General features: G+C 43.2%; 1 protein-coding gene across 5 annotated transcripts in view; it reads right to left on the reverse strand.

Annotated features, from left to right (window-relative positions):
- Positions 1-25,504, reverse strand: part of slc5a11 (solute carrier family 5 member 11) — a 93,937-nt gene that overhangs the window by 22,337 nt on the left and 46,096 nt on the right. For all 5 annotated transcript variants that reach the window (XM_072269462.1, XM_072269464.1, XM_072269465.1 and 2 more), the window contains one exon: positions 9,586-9,754. In XM_072269462.1, coding sequence (XP_072125563.1) covers positions 9,586-9,754 — 169 coding nt within the window. The remainder of the gene's footprint in view (positions 1-9,585; positions 9,755-25,504) is intronic.

The following is a 25,504-nucleotide window of genomic DNA, read 5'->3' on the forward strand; positions in this document are numbered from 1 at the left end:
TGCTCCACCTACCATCAGTCTCTGCCTTCTATCATCAAGCCAATTCTGTATCCACACAGCCAAGTTTCTCTAGATCCCATACCTCCTGACTTTTTGAATAAGTCTACCATGGTGAACCTTAACAAACACCCTACTAAAATCCATATACACTGTATCCACTGCTCTACCTTCATCAATGTGCTTTGTCAAATCTTCAAATAATTCAATCAAACTCATGAGGCATGATCTGCCCCTCACAAAGCCATGCTGACAATCTCTAATCAGACTATGCATTTCTAAATGCTTGTAAGTCCTGTCTCTAAGAATTCTCTACAATAATTCACCCACCACAAAAGTAAGTCTCACTGATCTATGATTCTCAGGTTATCCCTACTCCCTTAATTGAACAAGAGAAAAAGCCAACCATTTGATACCATTCCTGTGCCCAGTGAGGATGCAAAGATCATCACCAAAGATGTAGCAATCTCTTCCCTCACTTTCCACAGTACCCTGTGGTAATCCTGTCTGGCCCCAGGGACTGATCTAACCTGATGTTGTTCAGAAGTTCCAGCACTTTCTCTGTCATAACATCGACATGTTCTAGTATATCAGCCTGTTTTACACTGTCCGCACAATTGTGAAGATCACTCTCGCAGGTGAATACTGAAGCAAAGTGTTCATTGAGGACCTCTCCCACCTCCTCCGACTCTTGGCACATGTTTTCTCTGCTATCCCTCACCAGTCCCACCCTCACTCTAGTAATTCTCCTGTTCTTCACACATGTATACAACACCTCGGGGTTTTCCCTAATCTATTCACCATGGCCTCTAATTTTCCTAAGACACATTTCCCTGGGTAAACCTAACACATTCCATTCTTTCTAAACCTTCAACACTAAGGAAGTGCCTGGTAATGTTCGGGAAGCTAAAGTCACCCATGACAACAACCCTGCTATTTTTGCATCCTTTCCAAAATCTGCCTGCTGATCTGTCCTCGGAGTCTGTTGCTGTTGCTTTTGGTGGAGAGGGGTGTTGTTGGTCTATAGGATACTCCCAGTTGAATGATTGCTCCCTTCCGATTTCTGATTTCCACCCACACTGACTCAGAAGATAACCCCTCCACGACATCCTCCCTTTCTGAGGCTGTTATACTCCCTCATTAACAATTTCACTCACCCACTTCTATCTCGCTGATCTTTTTGAAACATCTAAAGCCTGGAACATCCAGAAATCACTCCCGCCCTTGTGACAGCCTCTCTGTAGTGGCCACAACATTGTATTTCCATGTACTGACCTGTGATCTAAATGTATCATTCTGGTTCCCGATACTTCTCACATTAAAATAAATACACTTCAACACATCCTACTGACTACAATTTTGCCCTATCAATTGCTATCCTCTCTTCAAGACTCTCTAAATGCTGCAACTACCCATAAACCAACCCCTCATCTCCCCTTGCAGACTCTCAAAATGCTCCAACTACCCGTACAGCGACTTCCCCATCCTCCCTTGCAGTCTCTCTGATGCAGCTACCCATACACTGACTGCCCCATCCTCTGACCTTTTACTCTAGTTCCCACTCCCTGACAAGCTAGTTTAAACCCACCCGAACAGCTCTCGCAAATTTGGCTGCAAGAATATTGGACACTCGCTCAGGTGTAACCTGTCCCTTTTGTACAGATCAACGTTGTCCAGAAGAGATTCCAATGACACAGAAATCTGAAACCCTGCCCCCTTCACCAATACCTCTGCCATGTATTCATCTGCCAAATGGATCTCATGCAGGCTGAAAAGGATTTGTGGAATGAAGCACAGTGTTCAGTAGTGACATTGTGAGCCATGGAGCCTGTGTAATAATCAATCTAGAGAGCACAACAGCACTGGAACAGGTCTGTCAGCCCATCTAGTCTGTGTTGAACAGTTATAGTCTCATTAACTTGCTCCTGTACCCCTTCCATCCACATTCTTATGCAAACCTGCCTAACATATTACAATCGAATCAGCGTCCACCACTTCTGCTACAGCTTGTTCCACACTCGTACCACCCCAGGGTGACGAAGCTCCCCCTCAGGTTCCCCTGAAATATTTCACCTTTCACCCTTGAACTGTCACCTCTAGTTCTAGTCTTACCCAACCTCAGTGGAAAAAGTTTGCTTGTGTTTACACTGTTTAAAGCCCTCATAATTTTATATATCTGTATCAGATTTCCCTGCACCCTAGGGAGTAAAGTCCCAGCCTATTCCCTGTAACTCAGGTCCTCAAGTCCCAGCAATATTCTTGTAAATTTTCTCTGTACTCTTTCAATCTTATCTTATTGACCAGACTGTACATAACATTCCAATTTTGGTCTCAACCACATCTTATAAAACTTCAACATAACACCACTACTGCTCACACTTGTCTGAATTAAGTTCCATCTACCATTTTTTCCAGCTTTGAGAGCCTTCCTCACTGTCCACTATGCCCGAAATGTTGGTGTCAAATTTGCTGAACCAGTTTGCCACATTATCATCCAAATCAATACTATAGATGACAAACAACAACAGACCCAGCACTGATCCTTGTGACACTCCACAGGCCTCCAGTCAGAGAGGCAACCATCTACTGCCACACTCTGGCTTCTCCCACTGAGCCAATATTGAATCCAATTTGCTATTTCATTCTCAATGCCAAGTGACTGAACCTTCTGAATCAAGCTCCCATGCAGGCCTTTGTTAAAGTCCATGTAGACCATGTCCACTGCCTTGCCTTCATCAACCTTTCTGGTAATCTCCTCGAAATACTCTATAACATAGAAACATAGAAAACCTACAGCACAATACAGGCCCTTCGGCCCACAATGCTGTGCCGAACATGTACTTACTTTAGAAATTACCCAGGGTTACACATAGCGCTCTATTTTTCTAAGCTCCATGTACCTATCTAAGAGTCTCTTAAACTACCCTATCATATCCGCCTCCACCACTGTCTCTGGCAGCCCATTCCACGCACTAACGACTCTGAGTAAAAAACTTACCCCTGACATCTCCTCTATACCTACTTCCAAGCACCTTAAAACTATGCCCTCTTCTGTTAGCCATTTCACAAAACCTGACTATTCACACGCTCAAGGCCTCTCATCATCTTATACACCTCTATCAGGTCATCTCTAATTCTCCGCCACTCCTAGGAGAAAAGGTCAAGTTCAGTCAACCTATTCTCATAAGACATGCTCCCCAATCCAGGCAACATCCTTGTAAATTTCCTCTGCATCTTTTCTGTAGTTTCCACATCCTTCCTGTAGTCAGGTGACCAGAACTGAGCACAGTACTCCAAGTGGGTCTGACCAGGGTCCTATATAGCTGTAACATTACCTCTCGGCTCTTAAACTCAGTCCCATGATTGAAGATCAATGCACCATATGCTTTCTTACCACAGAGTCAACCTACGCAGCAGCTTTGAGTGTCCTATGGTCTCAGACCCCAAGATCCCTCTGATCCTCCACACTGCCAAGAATCTTACCATTAAAACTATATTCTGCCATCATATTTGACCTACCAAAATGAACCACCTCACACTTATCTGGGTTGAACTCCATCTGTCATTTCTCAGTCCAATTTTGCATCCTATCAATGTCCCGCTGTAACCTCTGACAGCCCTCCACACTATCCACAACACTCCAAACCTTTGTGTCATCAGCAAATTTACTAAACGATCCCTCCACTTCCTCATCCAGGCCATTTATAAAAATAACGAAGAGAAGGGGTCCCAAAACAGATCCCTGAGGCACACCACTGGTCACCGACCTCCATGCAGAAAATGACCCATCTACAACCACACTTTGCCTTCTGTGGGCAAGCCAATTTTGGATCCACAAAGAAAGGTCCCCTTGGATCCCATACCTCCTTACTTTCTCAATAAGGCATGGGGTGCCTTATCAAATGCCTTGCTGAAATCCACTTTATGCAGTCCTGGGTAGATCTGTACTCTAGTGTAGTTTTGTGTTATTTTATGTAGTTCAGTGTCGTTTTTGTATTGTTCATGTAGCACCATGGTCCTGAAAAATGTCGTCCCATTTTTACTGTGTAATGTACCAGCAGTTATGGTTGAAATGACAATAGAAAGTCACTTGACTTGATATACTCTACATCTACTGCTCTACCTTGATCAATGTGTTTTGTCACATCCTCATAAAATTCAATCATGCTCGTAAGGCACAACCTACCTTTGACAACGCCATGCTGACCATTCCTAATCATATTATGCCTCTCCAAATATTCATAAGTCCTGCCTCTCAGGATCTTTTCCATCAACTTACCAACCACTGAAGTAAGTCTCACTGGTCTATAATTTCCTGGGCTATCCCTACTCCCTTTCTTGACTAAGGGAACAACATCCGCAACCCTCCAATCCTCCGGAACCTCTCCTGTCCCCATTGATGATGCAAAGATCATCATCAGAGGCTCAGCACAGTAGCCTGGGTTACATCTCATCCGGTCCCGGAGACTCGTCCAACTTGATGCTTTCCAAAAGAGCCAGCATGTCCTCTTTCTTAATGTCTGTATGCTTGAGCTTTTCAATCCACTAAAAGTCATCCCTACAATCGACAAGATCCTTTTCTGTAGTGAATACTGAAGTAAAGTATTCATTAAGTATCTCTACTATCTCCTCCGGTTCCATACACACTTTTCCACTGTCACACTTGATTGGTCCTATTCTCTCATGTTTTACCCTCTTGCTCTTCACATACTTGTAGAATGCCTTGGGGTTTTCCTTAATCCTGCTTGCCAAGGCCTTCTCATGGCCCCTTCTGGTTCTCCTAATTTCATTCTTAAGCTCCTTCCTGCTAGCCTTATAATCTTCTAGATCTCTATCATTACCTAGTTTTTTGAACCTTTTGTAAGCTTTTCTTTTCTTCTTGACTAGATTTTCAACAGCCTTTGTACACCACAGTTCCTGTACCCTACCATCCTTTCCCTGTCTCATTGGAATGTACCTTTGCAGAACGCCATGACAATATCCCCTGAACATTTGCCACATTTCTTCCGTACATTTCACTGAGAACACCCATTCCCAATTTATGCTTCCAAGTTCCTGCCTGATAGCTTCATATTTCCCCTTACTCCAATTAAATACTTTCCTAATTTGTCAGTTCCTATCCCTCTCCAATCCTATGGTAATGGAGATAGAATTGTGATCACTATCTCCAAAATGCTCTCCCACTGAGACACCTGACCCCTGACCAGGTTCATTTCCCAATACCAAATCAAGTACAGCCTCTCCTCTTGTAGGCTTATCTACATATTGTGTCAAGAAACCTTCCTGAACACACCGAACAAACTCCACCCCATCTAAACCCCTTGCTCTAGGGAGATGCCAATCAATGTTTGGGAAATTAAAATCTCCCACCACCACGACCCTGAATTTATTACACCTTTCCAGAATCTGTTTCCCTATCTGTTCCTCAATGTCCCTGTTACTATTGGGTGGTCTATAAGAAACACCCAGTAGAGTTATTGACCCCTTCCTGTTTCTAAATTCCATCCACAGAGACTCAGTAGATAATCCCTCCATGATTTCCTCCTTTTCTTCACCCATGACACTATCTCTGATCAACAGTGCCATGCCCCCATCTCTTTTGCCTCCCTCCCTGTCCTATTCTAAAACACCTAAAGCTTGGCACTCTAAGTAACCATTCCTGCCCTGAACCATCCAATTCTCTGTAATGGCCACAACATTATAGTTCCAAGTACTGATCTACTCTCTAAGCTCATCCGCTTTTTTCATGATGTTTATGACCAGTATAACATTGGTTATACATAACATACCCACAGAGAGCCATATTGACTGTCCCTAATCAGGCCTTGTTCTATGGTGTGAGGGGCATCTCAGATACACCGATCTCATCATAATAAACAGTAGGAGTGTAAGAAATGGGTTAATGAATGGAGCTTAGAAGAAGCTTGGTCAAGGTGCCTGTGGAAGTCTTGTACTAATCTCTACCTCCTGAAATTGTGATGGAGACATCAAGGAAGGAAGAGACTACATGACAGTGAGCCCAAACACGAGAAAATCTGCAGAAGCTGGACATCCAAGCAACACACACAAAATGCTGAAAGAACTTAGCAAGCCACGCATCATCGGTGGAAAAGAGTAAAAAGTTGACATTTTGGGCCAAGACCCTTCATCAGAACTGTCCTGATGAAGGGTCTCAGCCCAAAACGTTAATTATTTATTCTTTTTTTTTACGTTTTTACCCAAAACGTTAATTATTTACTCTTTTCTATTTACTCTTTTCCATTGATGATGCCTGGCCTGCAGTGTTTTTGCAGCATTTTGTGTGTGTGTTGCCACATGACAGTGAGAGCAGGATAGAAACAGGCAGCAAAGATAATTGCAAATTGAAATTCTGTATGAGAGCATGAAGGTGTTGCAATATAATAATCAGTGTACCAGATAAGAGAGGGGGTTTATCCATTTTTGAAACAAGGATATTGCACATATCCTAGAAAGAAACAAGCAAAACACAGGCCCATGTGAGTTCCCAGAGATATATCTGTGATTTGATAAAGTGGGTAAAGTTAAAGAAAGTGTTCCATGTTAGAACAAGCTCAGCCAGGTGATGGAAGGAGGTGGAAGGGTTACCAGTATAAGTGGCACTGCCAATACCTGGCATGTATATCAGAAGTAATGTCCCACAATCTGAACAGTTTTGCTTGCTGGAAAGTGATTACCAGGCTGCATGAAGCCTGTTGTGTGAACAAATAAAACATATCCAGCTTTCAGGTTCTGGTTTCTGGTTCCCTCACATTCCATCATCTACTCCTGGGCCCTCAGAGGCTCCTTCTTCCTCTCACCCCAACCCTCCCCTCTCCACTGACACCACCAGCATCCCTCCCCCTCCCCCCACTGATCCCAGCTCTCATCTGTGCTGGGTCTTTACCATTCCCTCCGACCTTCAACTCTGAGGCAGAACGCTCTGTCCTCAGTAAGGGTCTCACCTTTGTCCCCCTTCGCCCACACCTCAGCGAGCTCCACGTCCGCTATGACGCTGAACTCTTCCGCTGGCTCCGTCTTCGAGCCTACTTCTTCGGCAAGGACTCTCCCACCCCCACCAATGACCCCTTCTCTCGTCTTCACCCCTCCTCCTCTTCATGGACACCCCGCTTTGGTCTTCTGCCTGCTCTGGATCTCTTCATTGCTAACTGCCGACGGGACAACAACCGTCTCAACTTCACCGAAACTTGTTCCCATTCCAACCTCACTCCTTCGGAACGCTCTGCTCTCCACTCCCTCCACACTAATCCTAACCTTACTATTAAACCCGCCGATAAGGGGGGTGCTGTTGTAGTCTGGCGTACTGACCTCTACCTTGCCGAGGCACAGCGACAACACGCAGATACCTCCTCTTATTTACCCCTCGATTGTGACCCCACTAAGGAGCACCAGGCCATTGTCTCCCACACCATCACTGACTTTATCTGCTCAGGGGATCTCCCATCCACTGCTACCAACCTTATAGTTCCCACACCCCGCATTTCCCGTTTCTACCTCCTACCCAAGATCCACAAACCTGCCTGTCCTGGTAGACCTATTGTCTCAGTTTGCTCCTGCCCCACCAAACTCATTTCTGCATACCTCAACACTGTTTTATCCCCCCTTGTTCAATTCCTTCCTACCTATGTTCATGACACTTCTCACGCTCTGAAACTTTTCGATGATTTTAAGTTCCCTGGCCCCCACCACTTTATTTTCACCACAGATGTCCAGTCCCTATATACTTCCATCCCCCATCAGGAAGGTCTCAAAGCTCTCCGCTTCTTTTTGGATTCCAGACCTAACGACTTCCCCTCTACCACCACTCTGCTCTGTCTAGCGGAATTAGTCCTTACTCTTAATAATTTCTCCTTTGGCTCCTCCCACTTCCTCCAAACTAAAGGTGTAGCCATGGGCACCCATATGGGTCCTAGCTATGCCTGCCTTTTTGTTGGCTTTGTGGAACAATCTATGTTCCAAAACTATTCTGGTATCTGTCCCCCACCTTTCCTTCACTACATCGACAACTAAATTGGCGCTGCTTCCTGCACGCATGCTGAGCTCATTGGCTTCATTAACTTTGCCTCCAACTTTCACCCTGCCCTCAAGTTTACCTGGTCCATTTCTGACACCTCCCTCCCCTTTCTAGATCTTTCTGTCTATCTCTGGAGACAGTTTATCTACTGATGTCTACTATAAGCCTACTGACTCTCACAGCTATCTAGACTATTCCTCTTCCCACCCTGTCTCTTACAAAAATGCCATCCCCTTCTCTCAATTCCTCTGTCTCCGCCGCATCTGCTCGTAGGATGAGGCTTTTCATTCCAGGATGAAGGAGATGTCCTCCTTTTTTAAAGAAAGGGGCTTCCCTTCCTCCACCATCAACTTTGCTCTCAAATTTCACGCACATCTGCTCTCACTCCATCCTCCCGTCACCCCACTAGGAATAGGGTTCCCCTTGTCCTCACCTGCCACCCCACCAACCTTTGGGTCCAACATATTATTCTCCGTAACTTCTGCCACCTCCTTCGGGATCCCACCACCAAGCACATCTTTCCCTTCCCCATTCTCTCTGCTTTCCGCAGGGATCGCTCCCTACGCGACTCCCTTGTCCTTTCCCCCCTATCCCTCCCCATCGACCTCCCTCCTGGCACTTATCCTTGTAAGCAGAACAAGTGCTACACATGCCCTTACACTTCCTCCCTCACTACCATTCAGGGCCTCAGACAGTCCTTCCAGGTGAGGCAACACTTCACCTGTGAGTCGGCTGGGGTGATATACTGCACCTGGTGCTCCTGATGTGGCCTTCTATATATTGGCGAGACCCGACGCAGACTGGGAGATCGTTTCGCTGAACACCTACGCTCTGTCCGCCAGAGAAAGCAGGATCTCCCAGTGGCCACACATTTTAATTCCACATCCCATTCCCATTCTGATATGTCTATCCACGGCCTCCTTTACTGTAAAGATGAAGCCACACTCAGGTTGGAGGAACACCACCTTATATTCCATCTGGGTAGCCTCCAACCTGATGGCACAAACATTGACTTCTCAAACTTCCGCTAATGCCCCACCTCCCCCTCATACCCCATCCATTATTTATTTATATACACACATTCTTTTTCTCTCTCTCTCTCCTTTTTCTCCTTCTGTCCCTCTGACTATACTCCTTGCCCACCTCTGGATTTCCCCCCTCCCCCTTTTCTTTCTCCCTAGGCCTCCTGTCTCATGATCCTCTCATATCCCTTTTGCCAATCAACTGTCCAGCTCTTAGCTCCATCATTTCGGATCTCCCCCTCCCCCTCCCAAATCTCTTACTAGCTCTTCTTTCAGTTAGTCCTGACGAAGGGTCTCGGCCCGAATCGTCGACTGTACCTCTTCCTAGAGATGCTGCCTGGCCTGCTGTGTTCACCAGCAACTTTTATGTGTGCAGCTTTCTGGTTACTGTCTTCCCAGATGGAGAAGTTGGGCTGGATGGCTCCCTGTGTTCCCACTGCTGTCTACAGAGTGAGTGTAGCCATGATTCTGCTCCAGTTCTCCCCATCCTCTCAAGAGACATTTAATATTATCTGTGAAATGTAAAGCAGTCACCATCTCATTGGTCCGTCTCCAGAAGCAGCCAGCCATGAAGATCACTGCCACCGGTGGCTGCAGGTTTGAGCTGATGGATTGGATGTACATGAAGAGCTGGCCACCCTGGCTGATTTGCACCAGAGGAATCCACAGGATGGACAGCACCACCAGCACCAGCACGAAGATCCTGCAGTGCAAACAGAAGCACAGTGAGCAATGGCACACAACAGCCTGGCTTCTACCCAGTGCCAGCCGAGACAACAATCTCTTTCCCTCATAAATATTTCAAAAGAAATTCAAAAGAAAGGCTTTGTAATAACAGGTTGGGATGGATCAATTATCCCAGATAAATTCAAACACTGTCACTGTCCTGTCAGCCTGAACCAGTCTGACCATTCTCCTTTGATCTCTCTCATTAACAAGGTGTTTTTGCTCATGGAACTGTCACTCACTGGATGTTTTTTGTTTCTCAGTCAAATCTCTGTAGACTCTGGAGACTGTTGTGCATGAAAATCTCAGGAGATCAGAAGTTCTTGAGATATTCAAACCACCACATCTGGTACCAACAATCATTCCATGGTCAAAGACCTAGGCGGAAGGAGAAGATGGCAGTGCGCGCAGCTCTCCGGTGAAATTATATCGTATCTGTTAAATAGAGGCCGTGGACAATTCTGATTTGATGAAGACAGACGTGAGAAGCAGAGGAACATCTGGAGAAATTTCTGAAATGCCTGGTTCGCTGCTGTTGTTACTGTGTGATCGAGATTCTCCGGAGGGTAGGCCCCAAAATCCCCAGCCTTGCCTGCTGCTGGCAACCGAGGCTGAGGTCAAAACATTCAGATAGAGATGGTGCTCGGTACTCGGTGTCAGAGGGCTGATCAGAGCTTGAAGTTTTCAGACGACTCAGAGTCGGACTGTGGTCTGGCATGGCAAGGAGAGTTTTCTTCTTTCTCCCATCTGCCTGAGATGTGGGACTTCCGAGAAACTTTGAACTTTTTTTTACTGTGCCATGGACTGTTCTTCATCAAGTTATGGCATTGTTGTACTGTTGTAACTATATGTTATAATTATGTGGTTTTGTTAGTTTTTCAGTCTTGGTCTGTCCTGGGTTTTTGTGATATCACACCGGAGGAATGTTGTATCATTTCTTAATGCATGCATTACTAAATGACAATAAAAGAGGACTGCGTGTCCTCAATCTAAAAAAAAAGTTATTTAGATCACATTTCATTCCCATTGTTTAGTTTGAACAACAACTGAACCTTTTGTCTGTCTGTCTGTATCTTGTTTTACGGCGGTTGGCACCCAGCTTAATGGTGCATTACCATCACCTTCTCACCTTCTGCTCCGTAGTGTGCAATATACACACACACACACACACACACACACACACACACCCTAACCTATACTTTATCCTCCCATCTTTGGCCATCCTAGTATCCTATTTCTGTTTATCCGTCATATCCTATAAAAAAAACCCTGTACCTCTTAAGAAAGCTAAAAATACCCTAACCTGTGCTCTCTCACCCATGCCCAGCAACCCCTTTAATGTGAATTCCTGCACCTCCAGTTCCCTTAGTTTAATTCTCATCATCTCTCTCTGTATCCCATACTTCCTGCAACTCAGAACTACATGTTCCACTGACTCCTCTTCCTGACATTCCTCACACAATCCTGTCTGGTGTTTCCCTATCATTTTCAATGTTTTGTTTAATGCACAGTGCTCCAGCCTTAACCTAGTCCACACAGTTTCCTCTCTTCTGTATCCACTACCTACACTAGTACCTGCAACACTATTTTGTATTTGATATAAATGCCTCCCTTTCCCCTCCCTGTCCCATCTTTCTTGCCACATTTGGTTGATTTTTTTCCCAGATTACACACTTAACCTCTGCTTTGGGAATGGGAATATCCAGTAATGATATCTGAGGAGGAAACTGCAGTCTCCAGTAGGGATAAGGCTGAGGTCATGGCCAAGTCATTTGTACTGATACACAGTTCAGAAAATTTGTCTGAAGAAGGGAGAAGGGAAAGAACAATGAGTCAACGCCCAGGTGTGTTAAACAGGAGGGAATGAACAGATGATATAATTGATGATCCAATTACTTTAGCAGAAATGGTGAAAGCAATAAAGAGATCGAGACCAACCTCCCCAGGGAAAGATCTGATATGCTCTGTGATGCTAAAAAATCTAGGAGAAGGAGCGCTCTTGAAGTTGCTGCATTTTTATAACAGAGTGTGGGAGGAGGGAAGATTACCAAGTGCATGGAAAGAAGCAGTAGTAATTCCAATAAGGAAGCCTGGCAAGGATCTGTCAAAACCCACTAGCTACAGACCAATTGCATTAACATCAAGTATATGTAAGATAATGGAAAGGATGATAACAGAAAGGTTATCATATGAGCTTGAGAAAAAGGGAATGCTGGCAAGTTATCAGAGTGGTTTTAGAAAGGGAAGGAATTCCATGGACTCAGTGATTATGTTACAGACTGAAATAGGGAAGGCCCAGGCAAATAGAGAGTCAGTAGTGGCAGTGTTCTTTGACATTGAAAAAGCCTATGATATGATGTGGAAGGAAGGATTATTAATTAAACTACACAAGATGGGGGTTGGTGGGAGAGTTTTTAATTGGATTAAAGATTTTTTGTTTGGTAGAAAAATTCAAGTTCGGATTGGATCAGAATTATCAAAACAGTACATAGTGGAAAATGACACACCTCAAGGTAGTGATTAGCCCGTTACTTTTCATCATTATGATCAATGATGTCTTCACAAAGGTACCAGTGGATATAGGTAGGTCACTGTTTGCGGATGATGGGGCCTTGTGGAAAAGACGCAGGAACATGGACCATATAATCAGGAAACTACAAGAAGCAATTGATGAAGTGGTGGAGTGGGGTTATGATTGGGGATGTAGATTTTCAGTAGACAAAACTCAATCTGTATTTTTTACCAGGAAAAGGGTTGAGGTAGGGAAGAAGTCAAGGATGTATGGGGTTGAATTAGAAAGGGTTGCATCATTTAAATTTCTGGGAGTTATATTTGATTCATGATTAACATAGGCAGACCATATCAGGAAAGTTGAGGAGAAATGTAAAAAAGTAATAAATGTGATGAGATGTTTGACTGGTAGGGAATGGGGAACAAGTTGTTCAGCTTTGAAGAGAATGTATGTGGCTTTAGTAAGATCTGTATTGGATTATGGAAATATAGTATATGGATCAGCAGCTAGGTCTCTTATAAAGAAACTGGATGTGATTCAGGCTCAGGCCTTGAGAGTGTGCTGTGGGGCTTTTAAAACGTCACCAGTGTCAGCACTACAGGTAGAAATGGGAGTAATACCTTTGGAACTAAGGATGCAACTGATGGCAAACTACTGGGCTAACTTGCAGGGGCACAATGATTCTCACCCTACTAAAGGAGTGTTGCAGGAGTGCTGGGAAAATGGGAGGTTTCAGAGGGATACCTTTAGTCGGGTAGGGAATGATATCGCGAAAGAATGTGGAGTATTTGATCTGAGGATAAGTCCTTCAGTAGTTTATCCGGTTGTAGCTCCATGGAAGCTTGTATGGCCTGACATAGACTGGCATTTGTTAGAGGTAAAAAGGAAAGAACCATATAAAACAGATTTGGTAAATGCATTTAACTGTCATGTGATGGAAAAGTATAGTGATTATACTCACATTTATACGGATGGTGCGAAGGAACCTGCAACAGGAGTGCCAGGGTTTGGGGTGGTCATACCAGCAAAAGCAATTGGAATCAGCAGAAGAATATCTAATAAGTTAGGAGTGTTTACAGTGGAGATGCTGGCAGTGTTGGTTGCATTGCAATGGGTGCAGAAAGCCACACAAGTCAAAGCATTGATATGTTCAGATTCATCCTCCATTCTAGCAAGTTTAAGGTCTTTTCACACAAACAGTCGGCAAGATGTACTTTATGAAGTTCTTCAGTTAGTTACAAGGATTGCAAATCAGGGAGGTCAGGTAAAATTTCTATGGGTTCCAGCACATGTAGGGGTGAAGGGGAATGAGAGGGTGGATGAGTTGGCAAAGAGGGCGTTAAAGAAAGAAAATGTGGAAATGCACATTAGTATCAGTAAAGCAGAGGTTAAGTGTGTAATCTGGGAAAAAGTCAACTGAATGTGGCAAGAAAGATGGGACAGGGAGGGGAAAGGGAGGCATTTATATCAAATACAAAAGAGTGTTGCAGTTACTAGGGTAGGTAATGGAAACAGAAGAGAGGAAATTGTGTGGACTAGGTTAAGGCTGGAGCATTGTGCATTAAACAAAACATTGAAAATGATGGGGAAACACCAGACAGGATTGTGTGAGGAATGTCAGGAAGAGGAGTCAGTAGAACATATAGTTCTGAGTTGCAGGAAGTATGGGATACAGAGAGTGATGATGAGAAATAAATTAAGGGAGTTGGGGATGCAGGAATTCACATTAAAAGGGTTGCTGGGCATGGGTGAGAGAGCACAAGTCCGGGTATTTTTAGCATTTTTAAGGGGTACAGGGGTTTTTTATAGAATATGACGAATAAACAGGAATAGGATACTAGGATGGTCAAAGATAGGAGGGTGAAGTGTAGGTGTGTGTGATTGGGTGAAGGGATTTAGAGTGCATGTCTAGTGCACATTCTGGAGCAGAGGGTGGCGGTAATGCACCAATAAGCTGGATGCCAACCGCTGTAAAACAAGATACAGACAGACAGGTCCAACTGAGGACTGGAAGTTGGCTGTGTTTTGCTTGATGCGTGACTGTGGTTTGGAACCTGTTGAGGGAAAGAGAGTGGGGAAGGAACGGAAATTGCTGGGAGGGGGTCGTGTGGGTCCGGTAATGGCAGACAAGATAAGAGGTGGTGTTGAGGGAAAGAAAGTGGAGAAGGAGAGGGATAGAGACTTGGGACCAGAGGTAGGCAGCTGGGGAGAGGTGGATTATTGTTAAGGGAGAAATAAAGGGAATCAGGAGGTAATGAGGGGTCAGATGAATAAAAACCAAGACAAAGGGAATAAAAGAATAAGAAATGATAGTGGAGAAAGCTCTGAAAGTGAGGAAGATGAACAAGCTCAGAGAGGAGGTGTTGTCATAATTAGGTTTAATGAGAAGGCTCAGGGACATATGAAGAAAATTAACCCATTTGTGCTAACAACAACTCTGACAAATAAGGTAGGGGAAATAGTATTTGCAAAAGTCCTTAATGATGGCAACTTATTGGTAAGATGTGTGAATGAGGAACAACTTGAGAAAGCACTCAAGCTAAAAGAGATAGGAAAATGCAAGGTGGAATACACTGGGAGGGTGGGAGCACAAAACAGTGGTTGTAAAGGAGTGATCATGGGGATACCAATGAGTATAAATATGGAGGAGATAAAGAGGAATATCAAAGGAGGGAAAGTATTGAATGGTCAAAGACTGAAAACAACAAAGGAGGGAGTGAAAAAGGAAAGTGAATCAGTATTGATTGAATTTGAAGAAGAAAGAGTGCCAAGGAAGGTGTTCCTGGGTTTCATGAGTTACCCAGTAACGGTGTATGTGCCAAAACCACTGAGGTGCTATAATTGTCAAAGGTTTGGACACGTGGCTAAAAACTGTAAAAGGCAGAGGAGATGTGCTAGATGTGGGGGTGATCATGAATATGGAAAGTGTGGAACAGGAGTTCAACCAAAATGCTGCAATTGTGGAGGAGCTCATAATGTTGCATATAGTGGGTGTGAGGTTGTGAGACGGGAGACTAAAATTCAAGAAATAAGAGTGAAAAGAAAGATCAGTTGTGCAGAAGCTGTAAGAATGTCAAGAGAACAGAATAATGCTCCTAATGATCAGGGAGCAATAGGGATACGAGAGATGCAACAAAGAACAAATGACAGGATTTATGTAGACAAAAAGGCTCTAGTAACATTCATTGCAGGAGTGATTAATAGTACGGCTGAGGTAAAATCAAAAAGTGACAAAATTCAGCTGGTGGTAAAAGCAGCAGTAAACCATTTAGGTTTAGTGGGACTGACATGGGAGGAAGTGAGGGAGAACCTCAGTAATCAGTCAAGCCAGGAAGTGTCATGTGTTGGTTAATACTAATTATGGTGATTTTTTTACAATGGAATGCAAGGAGCTTACTGGCCAATAGCCAGGAATTCAAGCACTTTATTAAAGAAATGGTTGTAAAACCGGATGTAGTGTGTATTCAGGAAACTTGGTTAAAATCAGCTTTAGACTTTGTGGTATATGGGTATACAATGATAAGGAAAGATAGAAATCTAGGGGGAGGAGGGGGTTGTGCTATGTTAATCAAGCAAGGTATACCATATAGGGTACTGGAAAAAGGAGATGATCAGGAATACATAGTGCTGGAAGTGTGGGAGAGAGGGGAGGGAGTGGTTATAATTAACTACTACAATCCATGTAAAAGGTTGGATTTGGACAGCCTATTAAAGATACAAGGACAAAACAGACATAAAGTAGTGTGGTGTGCAGATTTCGATGCTCCTAGCACAATATGGGGGGATCAGATTACAGATCCAAATGGAAAGGTAATTGAAGATTTGATGGAAGAAAGGGATTTGGTGTGTATGAATGATGGTAGCGGCACAAGGATAGATATAACAACAGGAATTGAGTCAGTGTTAGATATTACGTTAGTGTCTAATACCTTGGCTGGCATTAGTAACTGGGGAGTTTGGACTGCTTCAACAGTAGGCAGTGATCACTACCCAGTTTTGTGTTCAGTGGGTGAAAGAGTTGAAGTAAGACCAGGTGGCGGAATCCCAAAGTGGGTGTTTGGAAAAGCTGATTGGGGTAAGTTCCAGGAGTTGAGTGAAGAAGGGTTGACAAAGATTGATATTTCTGGAAATGTAGATGAATTAAACAGTCAGGTGACTTCAGCAATTATCATGGCAGCAGAAGGATCTATACCTAGGAGTAAAAATAGGATGAATAGAAAACTGGTACCATGGTAGACAGAGGAATGTTGTCAGGCTGTAAAAAACAGAAATAGAGCATTCAGGCTAGTTAAAAGAACCCATAATATGCAGCATTTGGTTCAATATAAGAAAGCACAGGCATTGGTGAGAAGAACTATACGTCAAGCTAAAAGGGCAAGTTGGAGGAGTTTTTGCAACAAGGTAGGAAGAACAACACCTGTGGGAGAGATATGGGGAATGATTAAGTGGATGGGAGGAGATGGAAGGGAATGGGAATATCCAGTAATGATATCTGAGGAGGAAACTGCAGTCTCCAGTAGGGATAAGGCTGAGGTCATGGCCAAATCATTCGTACTGATACACATTTCAGAAAATTTGTCTGAAGAAGGGAGAAGAAGAAGGGAAAGAATAATGAGCCAACACCCAGGTGTGTTAAGCAGGAGGGAAGGAACAGATGATATAATTGATGATCCATTTACATTAGCAGAAATGGTGAGAGCAATAAAGAGATCGAGACCAACCTCCCCAGGGAAAGATCTGATATGCTCTGTGATGCTAAAAAATCTAGGAGAAGGAGAGCTCTTGAAGTTGTGGCATTTTTATAACAGAGCGTGGGAGGAGGGAAGATTACCAAGTGCATGGAAAGAAGCAGTAGTAATTCCAATAAGGAAGCCTGGCAAGGATCTGTCAAAACCCATTAGCTACAGACCAATTGCATTAACATCAAATATATGTAAGATAATGGAAAGGATGATAACAGAAAGGTTATCATATGAGCTTGAGAAAAGGGGAATGCTGGCAAGTTATCAGAGTGGTTTTAGAAAGGGAAGGAATTCCATGGACTCAGTGATTATGTTAGAGACTGAAATAAGGAAGGCCCAGGCAAATAGAGAGTCAGTAGTGGCAGTGTTCTTTGACATTGAAAAAGCCTATGCTATGATGTGGAAGGAAGGATTATTAATTAAACTGCGCAAGATGGGGGTTGGTGGGAGAGTTTTTAATTGGATTAAGGATTTTTTGTTTGGTAGAAAAATTCAAGTTCGGATTGGATCAGTATTATCAAAACAGTACATAGTGGAAAATGGCACACCTCAAGGTAGTGTGATTAGCCCGTTACTTTTCATCATTATGATCAATGATGTCTTCACAAAGGTACCAGTGGATATAGGTAGGTCACTGTTTGCGGATGATGGGGCCTTGTGGAAAAGACGCAGGAACATGGACCATATAATCAGGAAACTACAAGAAGCAATTGATGAAGTGGTGGAGTGGGGTTATGATTGGGGATGTAGATTTTCAGTAGACAAAACTCAAACTGTATTTTTTACCAGGAAAAGGGTTGAGGTAGGGAAGAAGTTAAGGATGTATGGGGTTGAATTAGAAAGGGTTGCATCATTTAAATTTCTGGGAGTTATATTTGATTCATGATTAACATAGGCAGACCATATCAGGAAAGTTGAGGAGAAATGTAAAAAAGTAATAAATGTGATGAGATGTTTGACTGGTAGGGAATGGGGAACAAGTTATTCAGCTTTGAAGAGAATGTATGTGGCTTTAGTAAGATCTGTATTGGATTATGGAAATATAGTATATGGATCAGCAGCTAGGTCTCTTATAAAGAAACTGGATGTGATTCAGGCTCAGGCCTTGAGAGTGTGCTGTGGGGCTTTTAAAACATCACCAGTGTCAGCCCTACAGGTAGAAATGGGAATAATGCCTTTGGAACTAAGGATGCAACTGATGGCAAACTACTGGGCTAACTTGCAGGTGCACAATGATTCTCACCCTACTAAAGGAGTGTTGCAGGAGTGCTGGGAAAATGGGAGGTTTCAGAGGGATACCCTTAGTTGGGCAGGGAATGATACCGCGAAAGAATGTGGAGTATTTGATCTGAGGATAAGTCCTTCAGTAGTTTGTCCGGTTGTAGCTCCATGGAAGCTTGTATGGCCTGACATAGACTGGCATTTGTTAGAGGTAAAAAGGAAAGAAAGATATAAAACAGATTTGGTAAATGCATTTAACTGTCATGTGATGGAAAAGTATAGTGATTATACTCACGTTTATACGGATGGTGCGAAGGAACCTGAAACAGGAGTGCCAGGGTTTGGGGTGGTCATACCAGCAAAAGAAATTGGAATCAGCAGAAGAACAGCTAATAAGTTAGGGGTGTTTACAGTGGAGATGCTGGCAGTGTTGGTTGCGTTGCAATGGGTGCAGAAAGCCAGACAAGCCTAAGCATTGATATGTTCAGATTCATCCTCAGTTCTAGCAAGTTTAAGGTCTTTTCACACAAACAGTTGGCAAGATGTACTTTATGAAGTCCTTCAGTTAGTTACAAGAATTACAAATCAGGGAGGTCAGGTAAAATTTCTATGGGTTCCAGCACATGTAGGGGTGAAGGGGAATGAGAGGGTGGATGAGTTGGCAAAGAGGGCGTTAAAGAAAGAAAATGTGGAAATGCACATTAGTATCAGTAAAGCAAAGGTTAAGTGTGTAATCTGGGAAAAAATCAACTGAATGTGGCAAGAAAGATGGGACAGGGAGGGGAAAGGGAGGCATTTATATCAAATACAAAAGAGTGTTGCAGTTACTAGGGTAGGTAATGGAAACAGAAGAGAGGAAATTGTGTGGACTAGGTTAAGGCTGGGGCATTGTGCATTAAATAAAACATTGAAAATGATGGGGAAACACCAGACAGGATTGTGTGAGGAATGTCAGGAAGAGGAGTCAGTAGAACATGTAGTTCTGAGTTGCAGGAAGTATGGGATACAGAGAGAGATGATGAGAAATAAATTAAGGGAGTTGGGGATGCAGGAATTCACATTAAAAGGGTTGCTGGGCATGGGTGAGAGAGCACAAGTCCGGGTATTTTTAGCGTTTTTAAGGGGTACAGGGGTTTTTTATAGAATATGACGAATAAACAGGAATAGGATACTAGGATGGTCAAAGATGGGAGGGTGAAGTGTAGGTTTGTATATGTGTGTGTGTGTGTGTGTGTGTGAGATTGGGTGAAGGGATTTAGAATGTATGTCTAGTGCACATTCTGGAGCAGAGGGTGGCGGTAATGCACCATTAAGCTGGATGCCAACCGCTGTAAAACAAGATGCAGACAGAGAGAGGTCCAACTGGATACAGTGTGGGGGGTTGATCTTGGGGGTTATTGATTGAGTGGGTGGGGACTTTGGTGTGGAGGAGTCTAGTAGTTTGGAAAGGGTTAGTTTGTAGCCTATGGCTGAAAAAAGGAGGGGGGGGCTGAGATTGAAGGGGGAGGGTGGGAAATGGTGGAATACTCCCGAAGTAAGGGCAGCCAAGAAAAGGTGCCTGAAGTGCAAGACCTGAAGTAATGGGGGACAACAAACTGAGGAAAATGGCTGAATTGGAGGAATTTATAGTTCTGTATAAAATTAATGGTCAGAAGGAAGGAGAAAGAGGATTTAGAGCCCTTAATCTTTTGAAAGTGGCAGCAGCATTAGAGAACCAAATAGGTAAAGGATTCCAGGCCAAGATTTTGTCTAATGGATTGCCGAAAAATTGTTGCAAAGATATTGACCAATATAACAGTACTAAAATGGTGGGAAAATAGGTTGTGAAAGTGGGGTGTATTACTCCAAAAAGAAGGGAGTTAAGGGGGTAGTGTAGGGTATTTGGTCTGGTATGACTGAGAAGGAAATTTTGGACAATATTAAAGGTGGTCGAGTGATTGAAGCCAAATGATTAAAATCGAGGGAAGGTGGTAATTGGGATGCTCCTGTTCTTCTGGTTTTTGCAGGTGATGTTCTTCCAACTAGAGTCCATCTTGGGAGCATGTCTTATCAAATTAGAGAATACATTAGACCTCCCTTACGCTGTTATAATTGCCAGAGATTTGGACATGTTGCTGGTTTGTGTCGAGGTAAAAGAAGATGTATGAAAGGTGGAGAGGATCATGATATTAAAGCATGTAAGGCAGCGGTGCCTAAGTGCAGTAACTGTGGAGGGGACCTTATAGCGGTGTTCAGAGGATGTGAGTATTTTAGTAAGGCAAAGCAGATTCAGGATGTTAGTATCCAACAAAAAATATCATATGCTGAAGCAGTAAATCCTTTGATAGAGAGCAAAGGGTAAGTAAAGAAAAGATTGGAATGATGGGGAGTCAGTTCATTCCGAGTTCTCTGACTATGGTTCCTTCAGGCATGGTGATGACTAAAGAGTCTTTTTTGGCGTTTGTTGTTGATGTACTGGTCGGGGTTAAAGCTACAGCTAAGAGGTTGGATATGATAAAAGTAGTTGTTGGAGATGTAGAGAGATTCCTTGATATAAACCAGATTTCGCCGGAAAAATTACATGAGTATATGACAGACAAGCAATCACTGGATACTTCCCAGCTGTCGGGATCAGAGAGTACGAAGGAGCTTTATGTGGATAAAGAGGCCAATAATTAGTATTTGGATGTTTTTAATATTACAATAGAATGCAAGAAGTTTATCTCCAAATGGTCAAGAATTAAAAAGATTTGTTGCAACTTTTAAAGACAAGCCTGATTTGACCTGTATACAGGAGACATGGTTAAAGCCTCATTTAGATTTTGTGATCCCTGGATAGTTTGAGAGCTGACAGAACAGGTAGATCTGGTGGAGGGTGTGCAACTTTCATTAAAACAGGACTCCAGTTTAGAAGACTTGATTTTAAATCTAACCTTGAAATTGTGGGTGTGGAGGTTTGGAACTCTCGTGGTCAAATTACTTTGATTAACTTTTATAATCCAGGTAATATGATGTTATCAGATTTGGATGAAATTATGAATAAGGCAAAATCCCCAGTAATCTGGGTTGGAGATTTCAATGCCCATAATCCTATATGGGGTAGTGAAAGTAAAGATAGTAATGGAGCAGTAATAGCGGAGTTTCTAGATAAATACAACATGGTACTGCTAAATGACAGAAGGCCTACAAGATTTAATATTGTAAAGAATACTTGTAGTCACTTAGAATTATCTATCACTTCCTCAAACTTAGCTAGGGTTGGGGAGTGGGATGTTATGGACAGATACACACTAGGAAGTGATCACTATCCTATATTATGTAGATTTGGTAGAAATTTGATAGTAGAAGTTGAGGAGAGGTCTGCTAGGTATAATTTTTCTTTGGCCCATTGGGATGAGTACCAGGAGAAAGCTGTGGATATAATAGAAGAGATTAATAGCGAGGGCTCCATAGATGATTGGAATGGATCCCTCTGTTCTATAATTCATAAAGTTGCTCAGTTGACTATTCTGCTAGGGATTGTACTTAAGGCTCTAGCATTAGTTCCGTGGTGGAATAAAAATTGTGATATAGCAGTGAGAAATAGAAATAAAGCTTACAGGAAATTAAGAAAGTACCCAGTGTTAGATAATGTTATGGAGTATAAAAAGGAAAGAGCAGTAGCAAGGAAAGTAATTAAAAATGCAAAGAGGGATAGTTGAAAAAGATTTTGTGGAACCCTGGGCCCTGAGACACCTATAAAGCAGCTATGGACGATCATTCACAGAATGTCAGGGATATATAGGCGACCATCTATCCCAGCTTTGCTGGAAGAAGATATTGAAGCTGTAACCAACAAGGAAAAGGCTGATATGTTTGTAGAGGTGTTCCAAGCGTTACACAGTTCTGGAGAGTTGGGTGATTTGAGAAAGGAAATTATGTTAAAGGAAAGTTGGAAATTGGACAGGAGATTGGATGATAACAGCTCCATAAATTTGTTTTGCTCCCTTCAGGAATTTCAGGAAGCTGTCCAATCAGGTTCAAACACTTCTGGTAGGGATGGACTGTGTTATGAATTGCTTAAGCATTTAGATGACTCTGTATTAATAGAAATTCTAGCATTGTTTAATTCAGTGTGGAGAGAAGGAAAATTACCAGTAGAGTGGAAGCATGCGGCAGTAGTTCCAGTTTTAAAGCCAGGTAAGGACGCGTCTAGTCCTAGTTCCTATTGGCCTATAGCTTTAACGTCAGTGCTTTGTAAAACTATGGAATGAATGGTCACCAACAGACTTGTTTATTTTTTGGAAAATAAGGGACATTTTGCTGCCTATCAAAATGGTTTTAGAACTGGAAGATCAACAATGAATCTGTTGCCCTTTTAGATCATGATATTAAAAAAGCATTTCAAAATAGAGAAGTAATGGTAAGTGTATTTCTAGATATTGAAAGAGCATATGACTCACTATGTAAGGATGGCTTATTAATTAAACTCTATGATGCGGGAATTAGAGGTAGAATGTTTAATTGGATCAAAGATTTCCTTAAGGAAAGGGCAATTCAAGTAAGAATAGGCGGAAAAAGCTCCAGGTCAGTTAAAATAGGTAATGGTACCCCTCAAGGAAGTGTCATTAGTCCAGTTCTTTTTAACGTCATGATAAATGATATCTTTGATCAGGTAGGGACAGGATATGGCAAATCATTGTTTGCAGACATGGTGCAATCTGGAAAAGAGGAAGAAACATCAAGTATATATTAAGGCAGGTACAAAAGGCTTTAAGATCAGTTGAAAACTGGGCTAATAAATGGGGTTTCAGGATTTCTGCTTCTAAGTCCAAATATATGATTTTTGGCTTTAGAAGAAAGATTCCTAATTGTGAATTGTCTATATGATTCTCCACTAGAAAGAGTCAAGGTATTCAAGTTTTTAAGGTGTCTGGTTTGATGAAAGACTTACTTGGAAGGTTCATATAGATAAAACAATTGGAAAGTGTGAGAAAGTTTTAAATGTTATGAGAAGTATTGCTGGATGCGGCTGGGGAGCAGGGCGGGAGACTAGGTACTTAATATATCTAGCTATGATTAGATCAGTTACAGATTATGGTTGTATTGCTTATGGTTCCGCTTCTACGGCAGTGCTTGGAAAACTAGACACTATGCAATCCAAAGCACTTAGACTCTGTTGTGGAGCTTTTAGAACAACATCAGTCCTGGCATTATGCGTGGAGATGGGAGAAGTGCCTCTGCATTTAAGACGAATTCAATTGGGCCTTCAGTACTGGGTAAAACTAAATGGATTCAATCACAGCTGTCCATCAAAGTGTCTTTTGCAGGGGAATTCGGAGTGCCAAAGTAAAATTTAGATTTGGTTAATAACTGGGCTGTGAAATTGAAACTGACTGAGGAAGACATAGTTGACCAAATTTGCTTGCCACCCATCCCTTTTTGGCTCTTTCCAGAACCAGAAGTAGACCTATTCCTCCTTTTTCAGCTTAAAGGAAGCAGTGCAATTTCATCAGCATTGATCACAAATGAATATTTAAATACTGGATGGGGATCTTATCTGAAGATTTTTACTCAGTGGACCCAGAGAGCAGTAGGGCAGGATTCGGGATGTATGTGTCTCAACTTGGAGTTAAGATTGGTCACTGGGTTTCAGATGGTGTTTCTGTCTTTACAACAGAATTATTAGTAATCCTCTGGGCCTTGTGGTGGATAGAAGACTCTCGACCATGTAGGGTTATCATCTGTTCGGATTCTGCTGCTGCCTTAGAGTCTATAAAAGGAAGTAAATCAAAAGCTTGTCCTGATATAGTTATTGAGATTCTCTTAGTGTTGTTTAGAGTAGGGAAGATGGGTTGTGCAATTAGATTTTCATGGATACCTGGGCATGCTGGGGTGGAGGGAAATGAAATTGTGGATGGCATTGCAAAGTCTTCCTGACAGAGCTGGCAAGTAGAAATTAGAGTTCCCCTAGGCAGAACAGAATTGAGAAGTAGGATTAAGAAAGGTATAGAGAAGAAGTGGCAGGAGGATTGGAAAAATGAATTAAGGGGCAGGCATTATTTTTCTAGTCAACCACTAGTTAAAAAGGTCTCAGACTGTTACCTTTTAAGTCGTAGAGATATGGTGAAATTTACAAGACTTGGGTTGGGGCACTGTGGGCTAAACAATTATTTAAAGATAATAGGAAAACATCCTGCTGGATTATATGCAACACACATCAAAGTTGCTGGTGAACGCAGCAGGCCAGGCAGCATCTCTAGGAAGAGGTACAGTCGACGTTTCAGGCCGAGACCCTTCGTCAGGACTAACTGAAGGAAGAGTGAGTAAGGGATTTGAAAATTGGAGGGGGAGGGGGAGGGGGAGATCCAAAATGATAGGAGAAGACAGGAGGGGGAGGGATGGAGCCAAGAGCTGGACAGGTGATTGGCAAAAGGGGATACGAGAGGATCATGGGACAGGAGGTCCGGGAAGAAAGACAAGGGGGGGGGGCATCCAGAGGATGGGCAAGAGGTATATTCAGAGGGACAGAGGGAGAAAAAGGAGAGTGAGAGAAAGAATGTGTGCATAAAAATAAGTAACAGATGGGGCATGAGGGGGAGGTGGGGCCTTAGCGGAAGTTAGAGAAGTCGATGTTCATGCCATCAGGTTGGAGGCTACCCAGACGGAATATAAGGTGTTGTTCCTCCAACCTGAGTGTGGCTTCATCTTTACAGTAGAGGAGCCCGTGAATAGACATGTCAGAATGGGAATGGGATGTGGAATTAAAATGTGTGGCCACTGCTTTCTCTGGCGGACAGAGCGTAAATGTTCAGCAAAGCGGTCTCCCAGTCTGCGTCGGGTCTCGCCAATATATAAAAGGCCACATCGGGAGCACCGGACGCAGTATATCACCCCAGTCGACTCACAGGTTACTCACAGGGTCACAGGACCCAACCTTCCCCTCTCCATTGACACACCCAGCCTCCCCCCTCCCCCCTCTGATCCCAGCTCTCATCCGTGCCGGGTCTTTACCATCCCCTCCAACTTTCAACTGTCGGAGGCAGAACGCTCTGTCCTCAGTAAGGGCCTCATGTTTGTCCCCCTTCGCCCACGCCTCAGCGAGTTCCGTGTTCGCCACGATGCGGAACTTTTCTTCCGCCGTCTCCGTCTCCGAGCCTACTTCTTCGGCAAGGACTCTTCCACCCCCACCGATGACCTCTTTTCCCGTCTTCAACCCTCCTCTTCTTCATGGACACCCCGCTCTGGTCTTCTGCCTGCTCTAGATCTCTTTATCGCTAATTGCCGACGGGAC

This window comes from Mobula birostris, chromosome 9, assembly GCF_030028105.1.
Source record: "Mobula birostris isolate sMobBir1 chromosome 9, sMobBir1.hap1, whole genome shotgun sequence".
NCBI classification, from domain to species: domain Eukaryota; kingdom Metazoa; phylum Chordata; class Chondrichthyes; order Myliobatiformes; family Myliobatidae; genus Mobula; species Mobula birostris.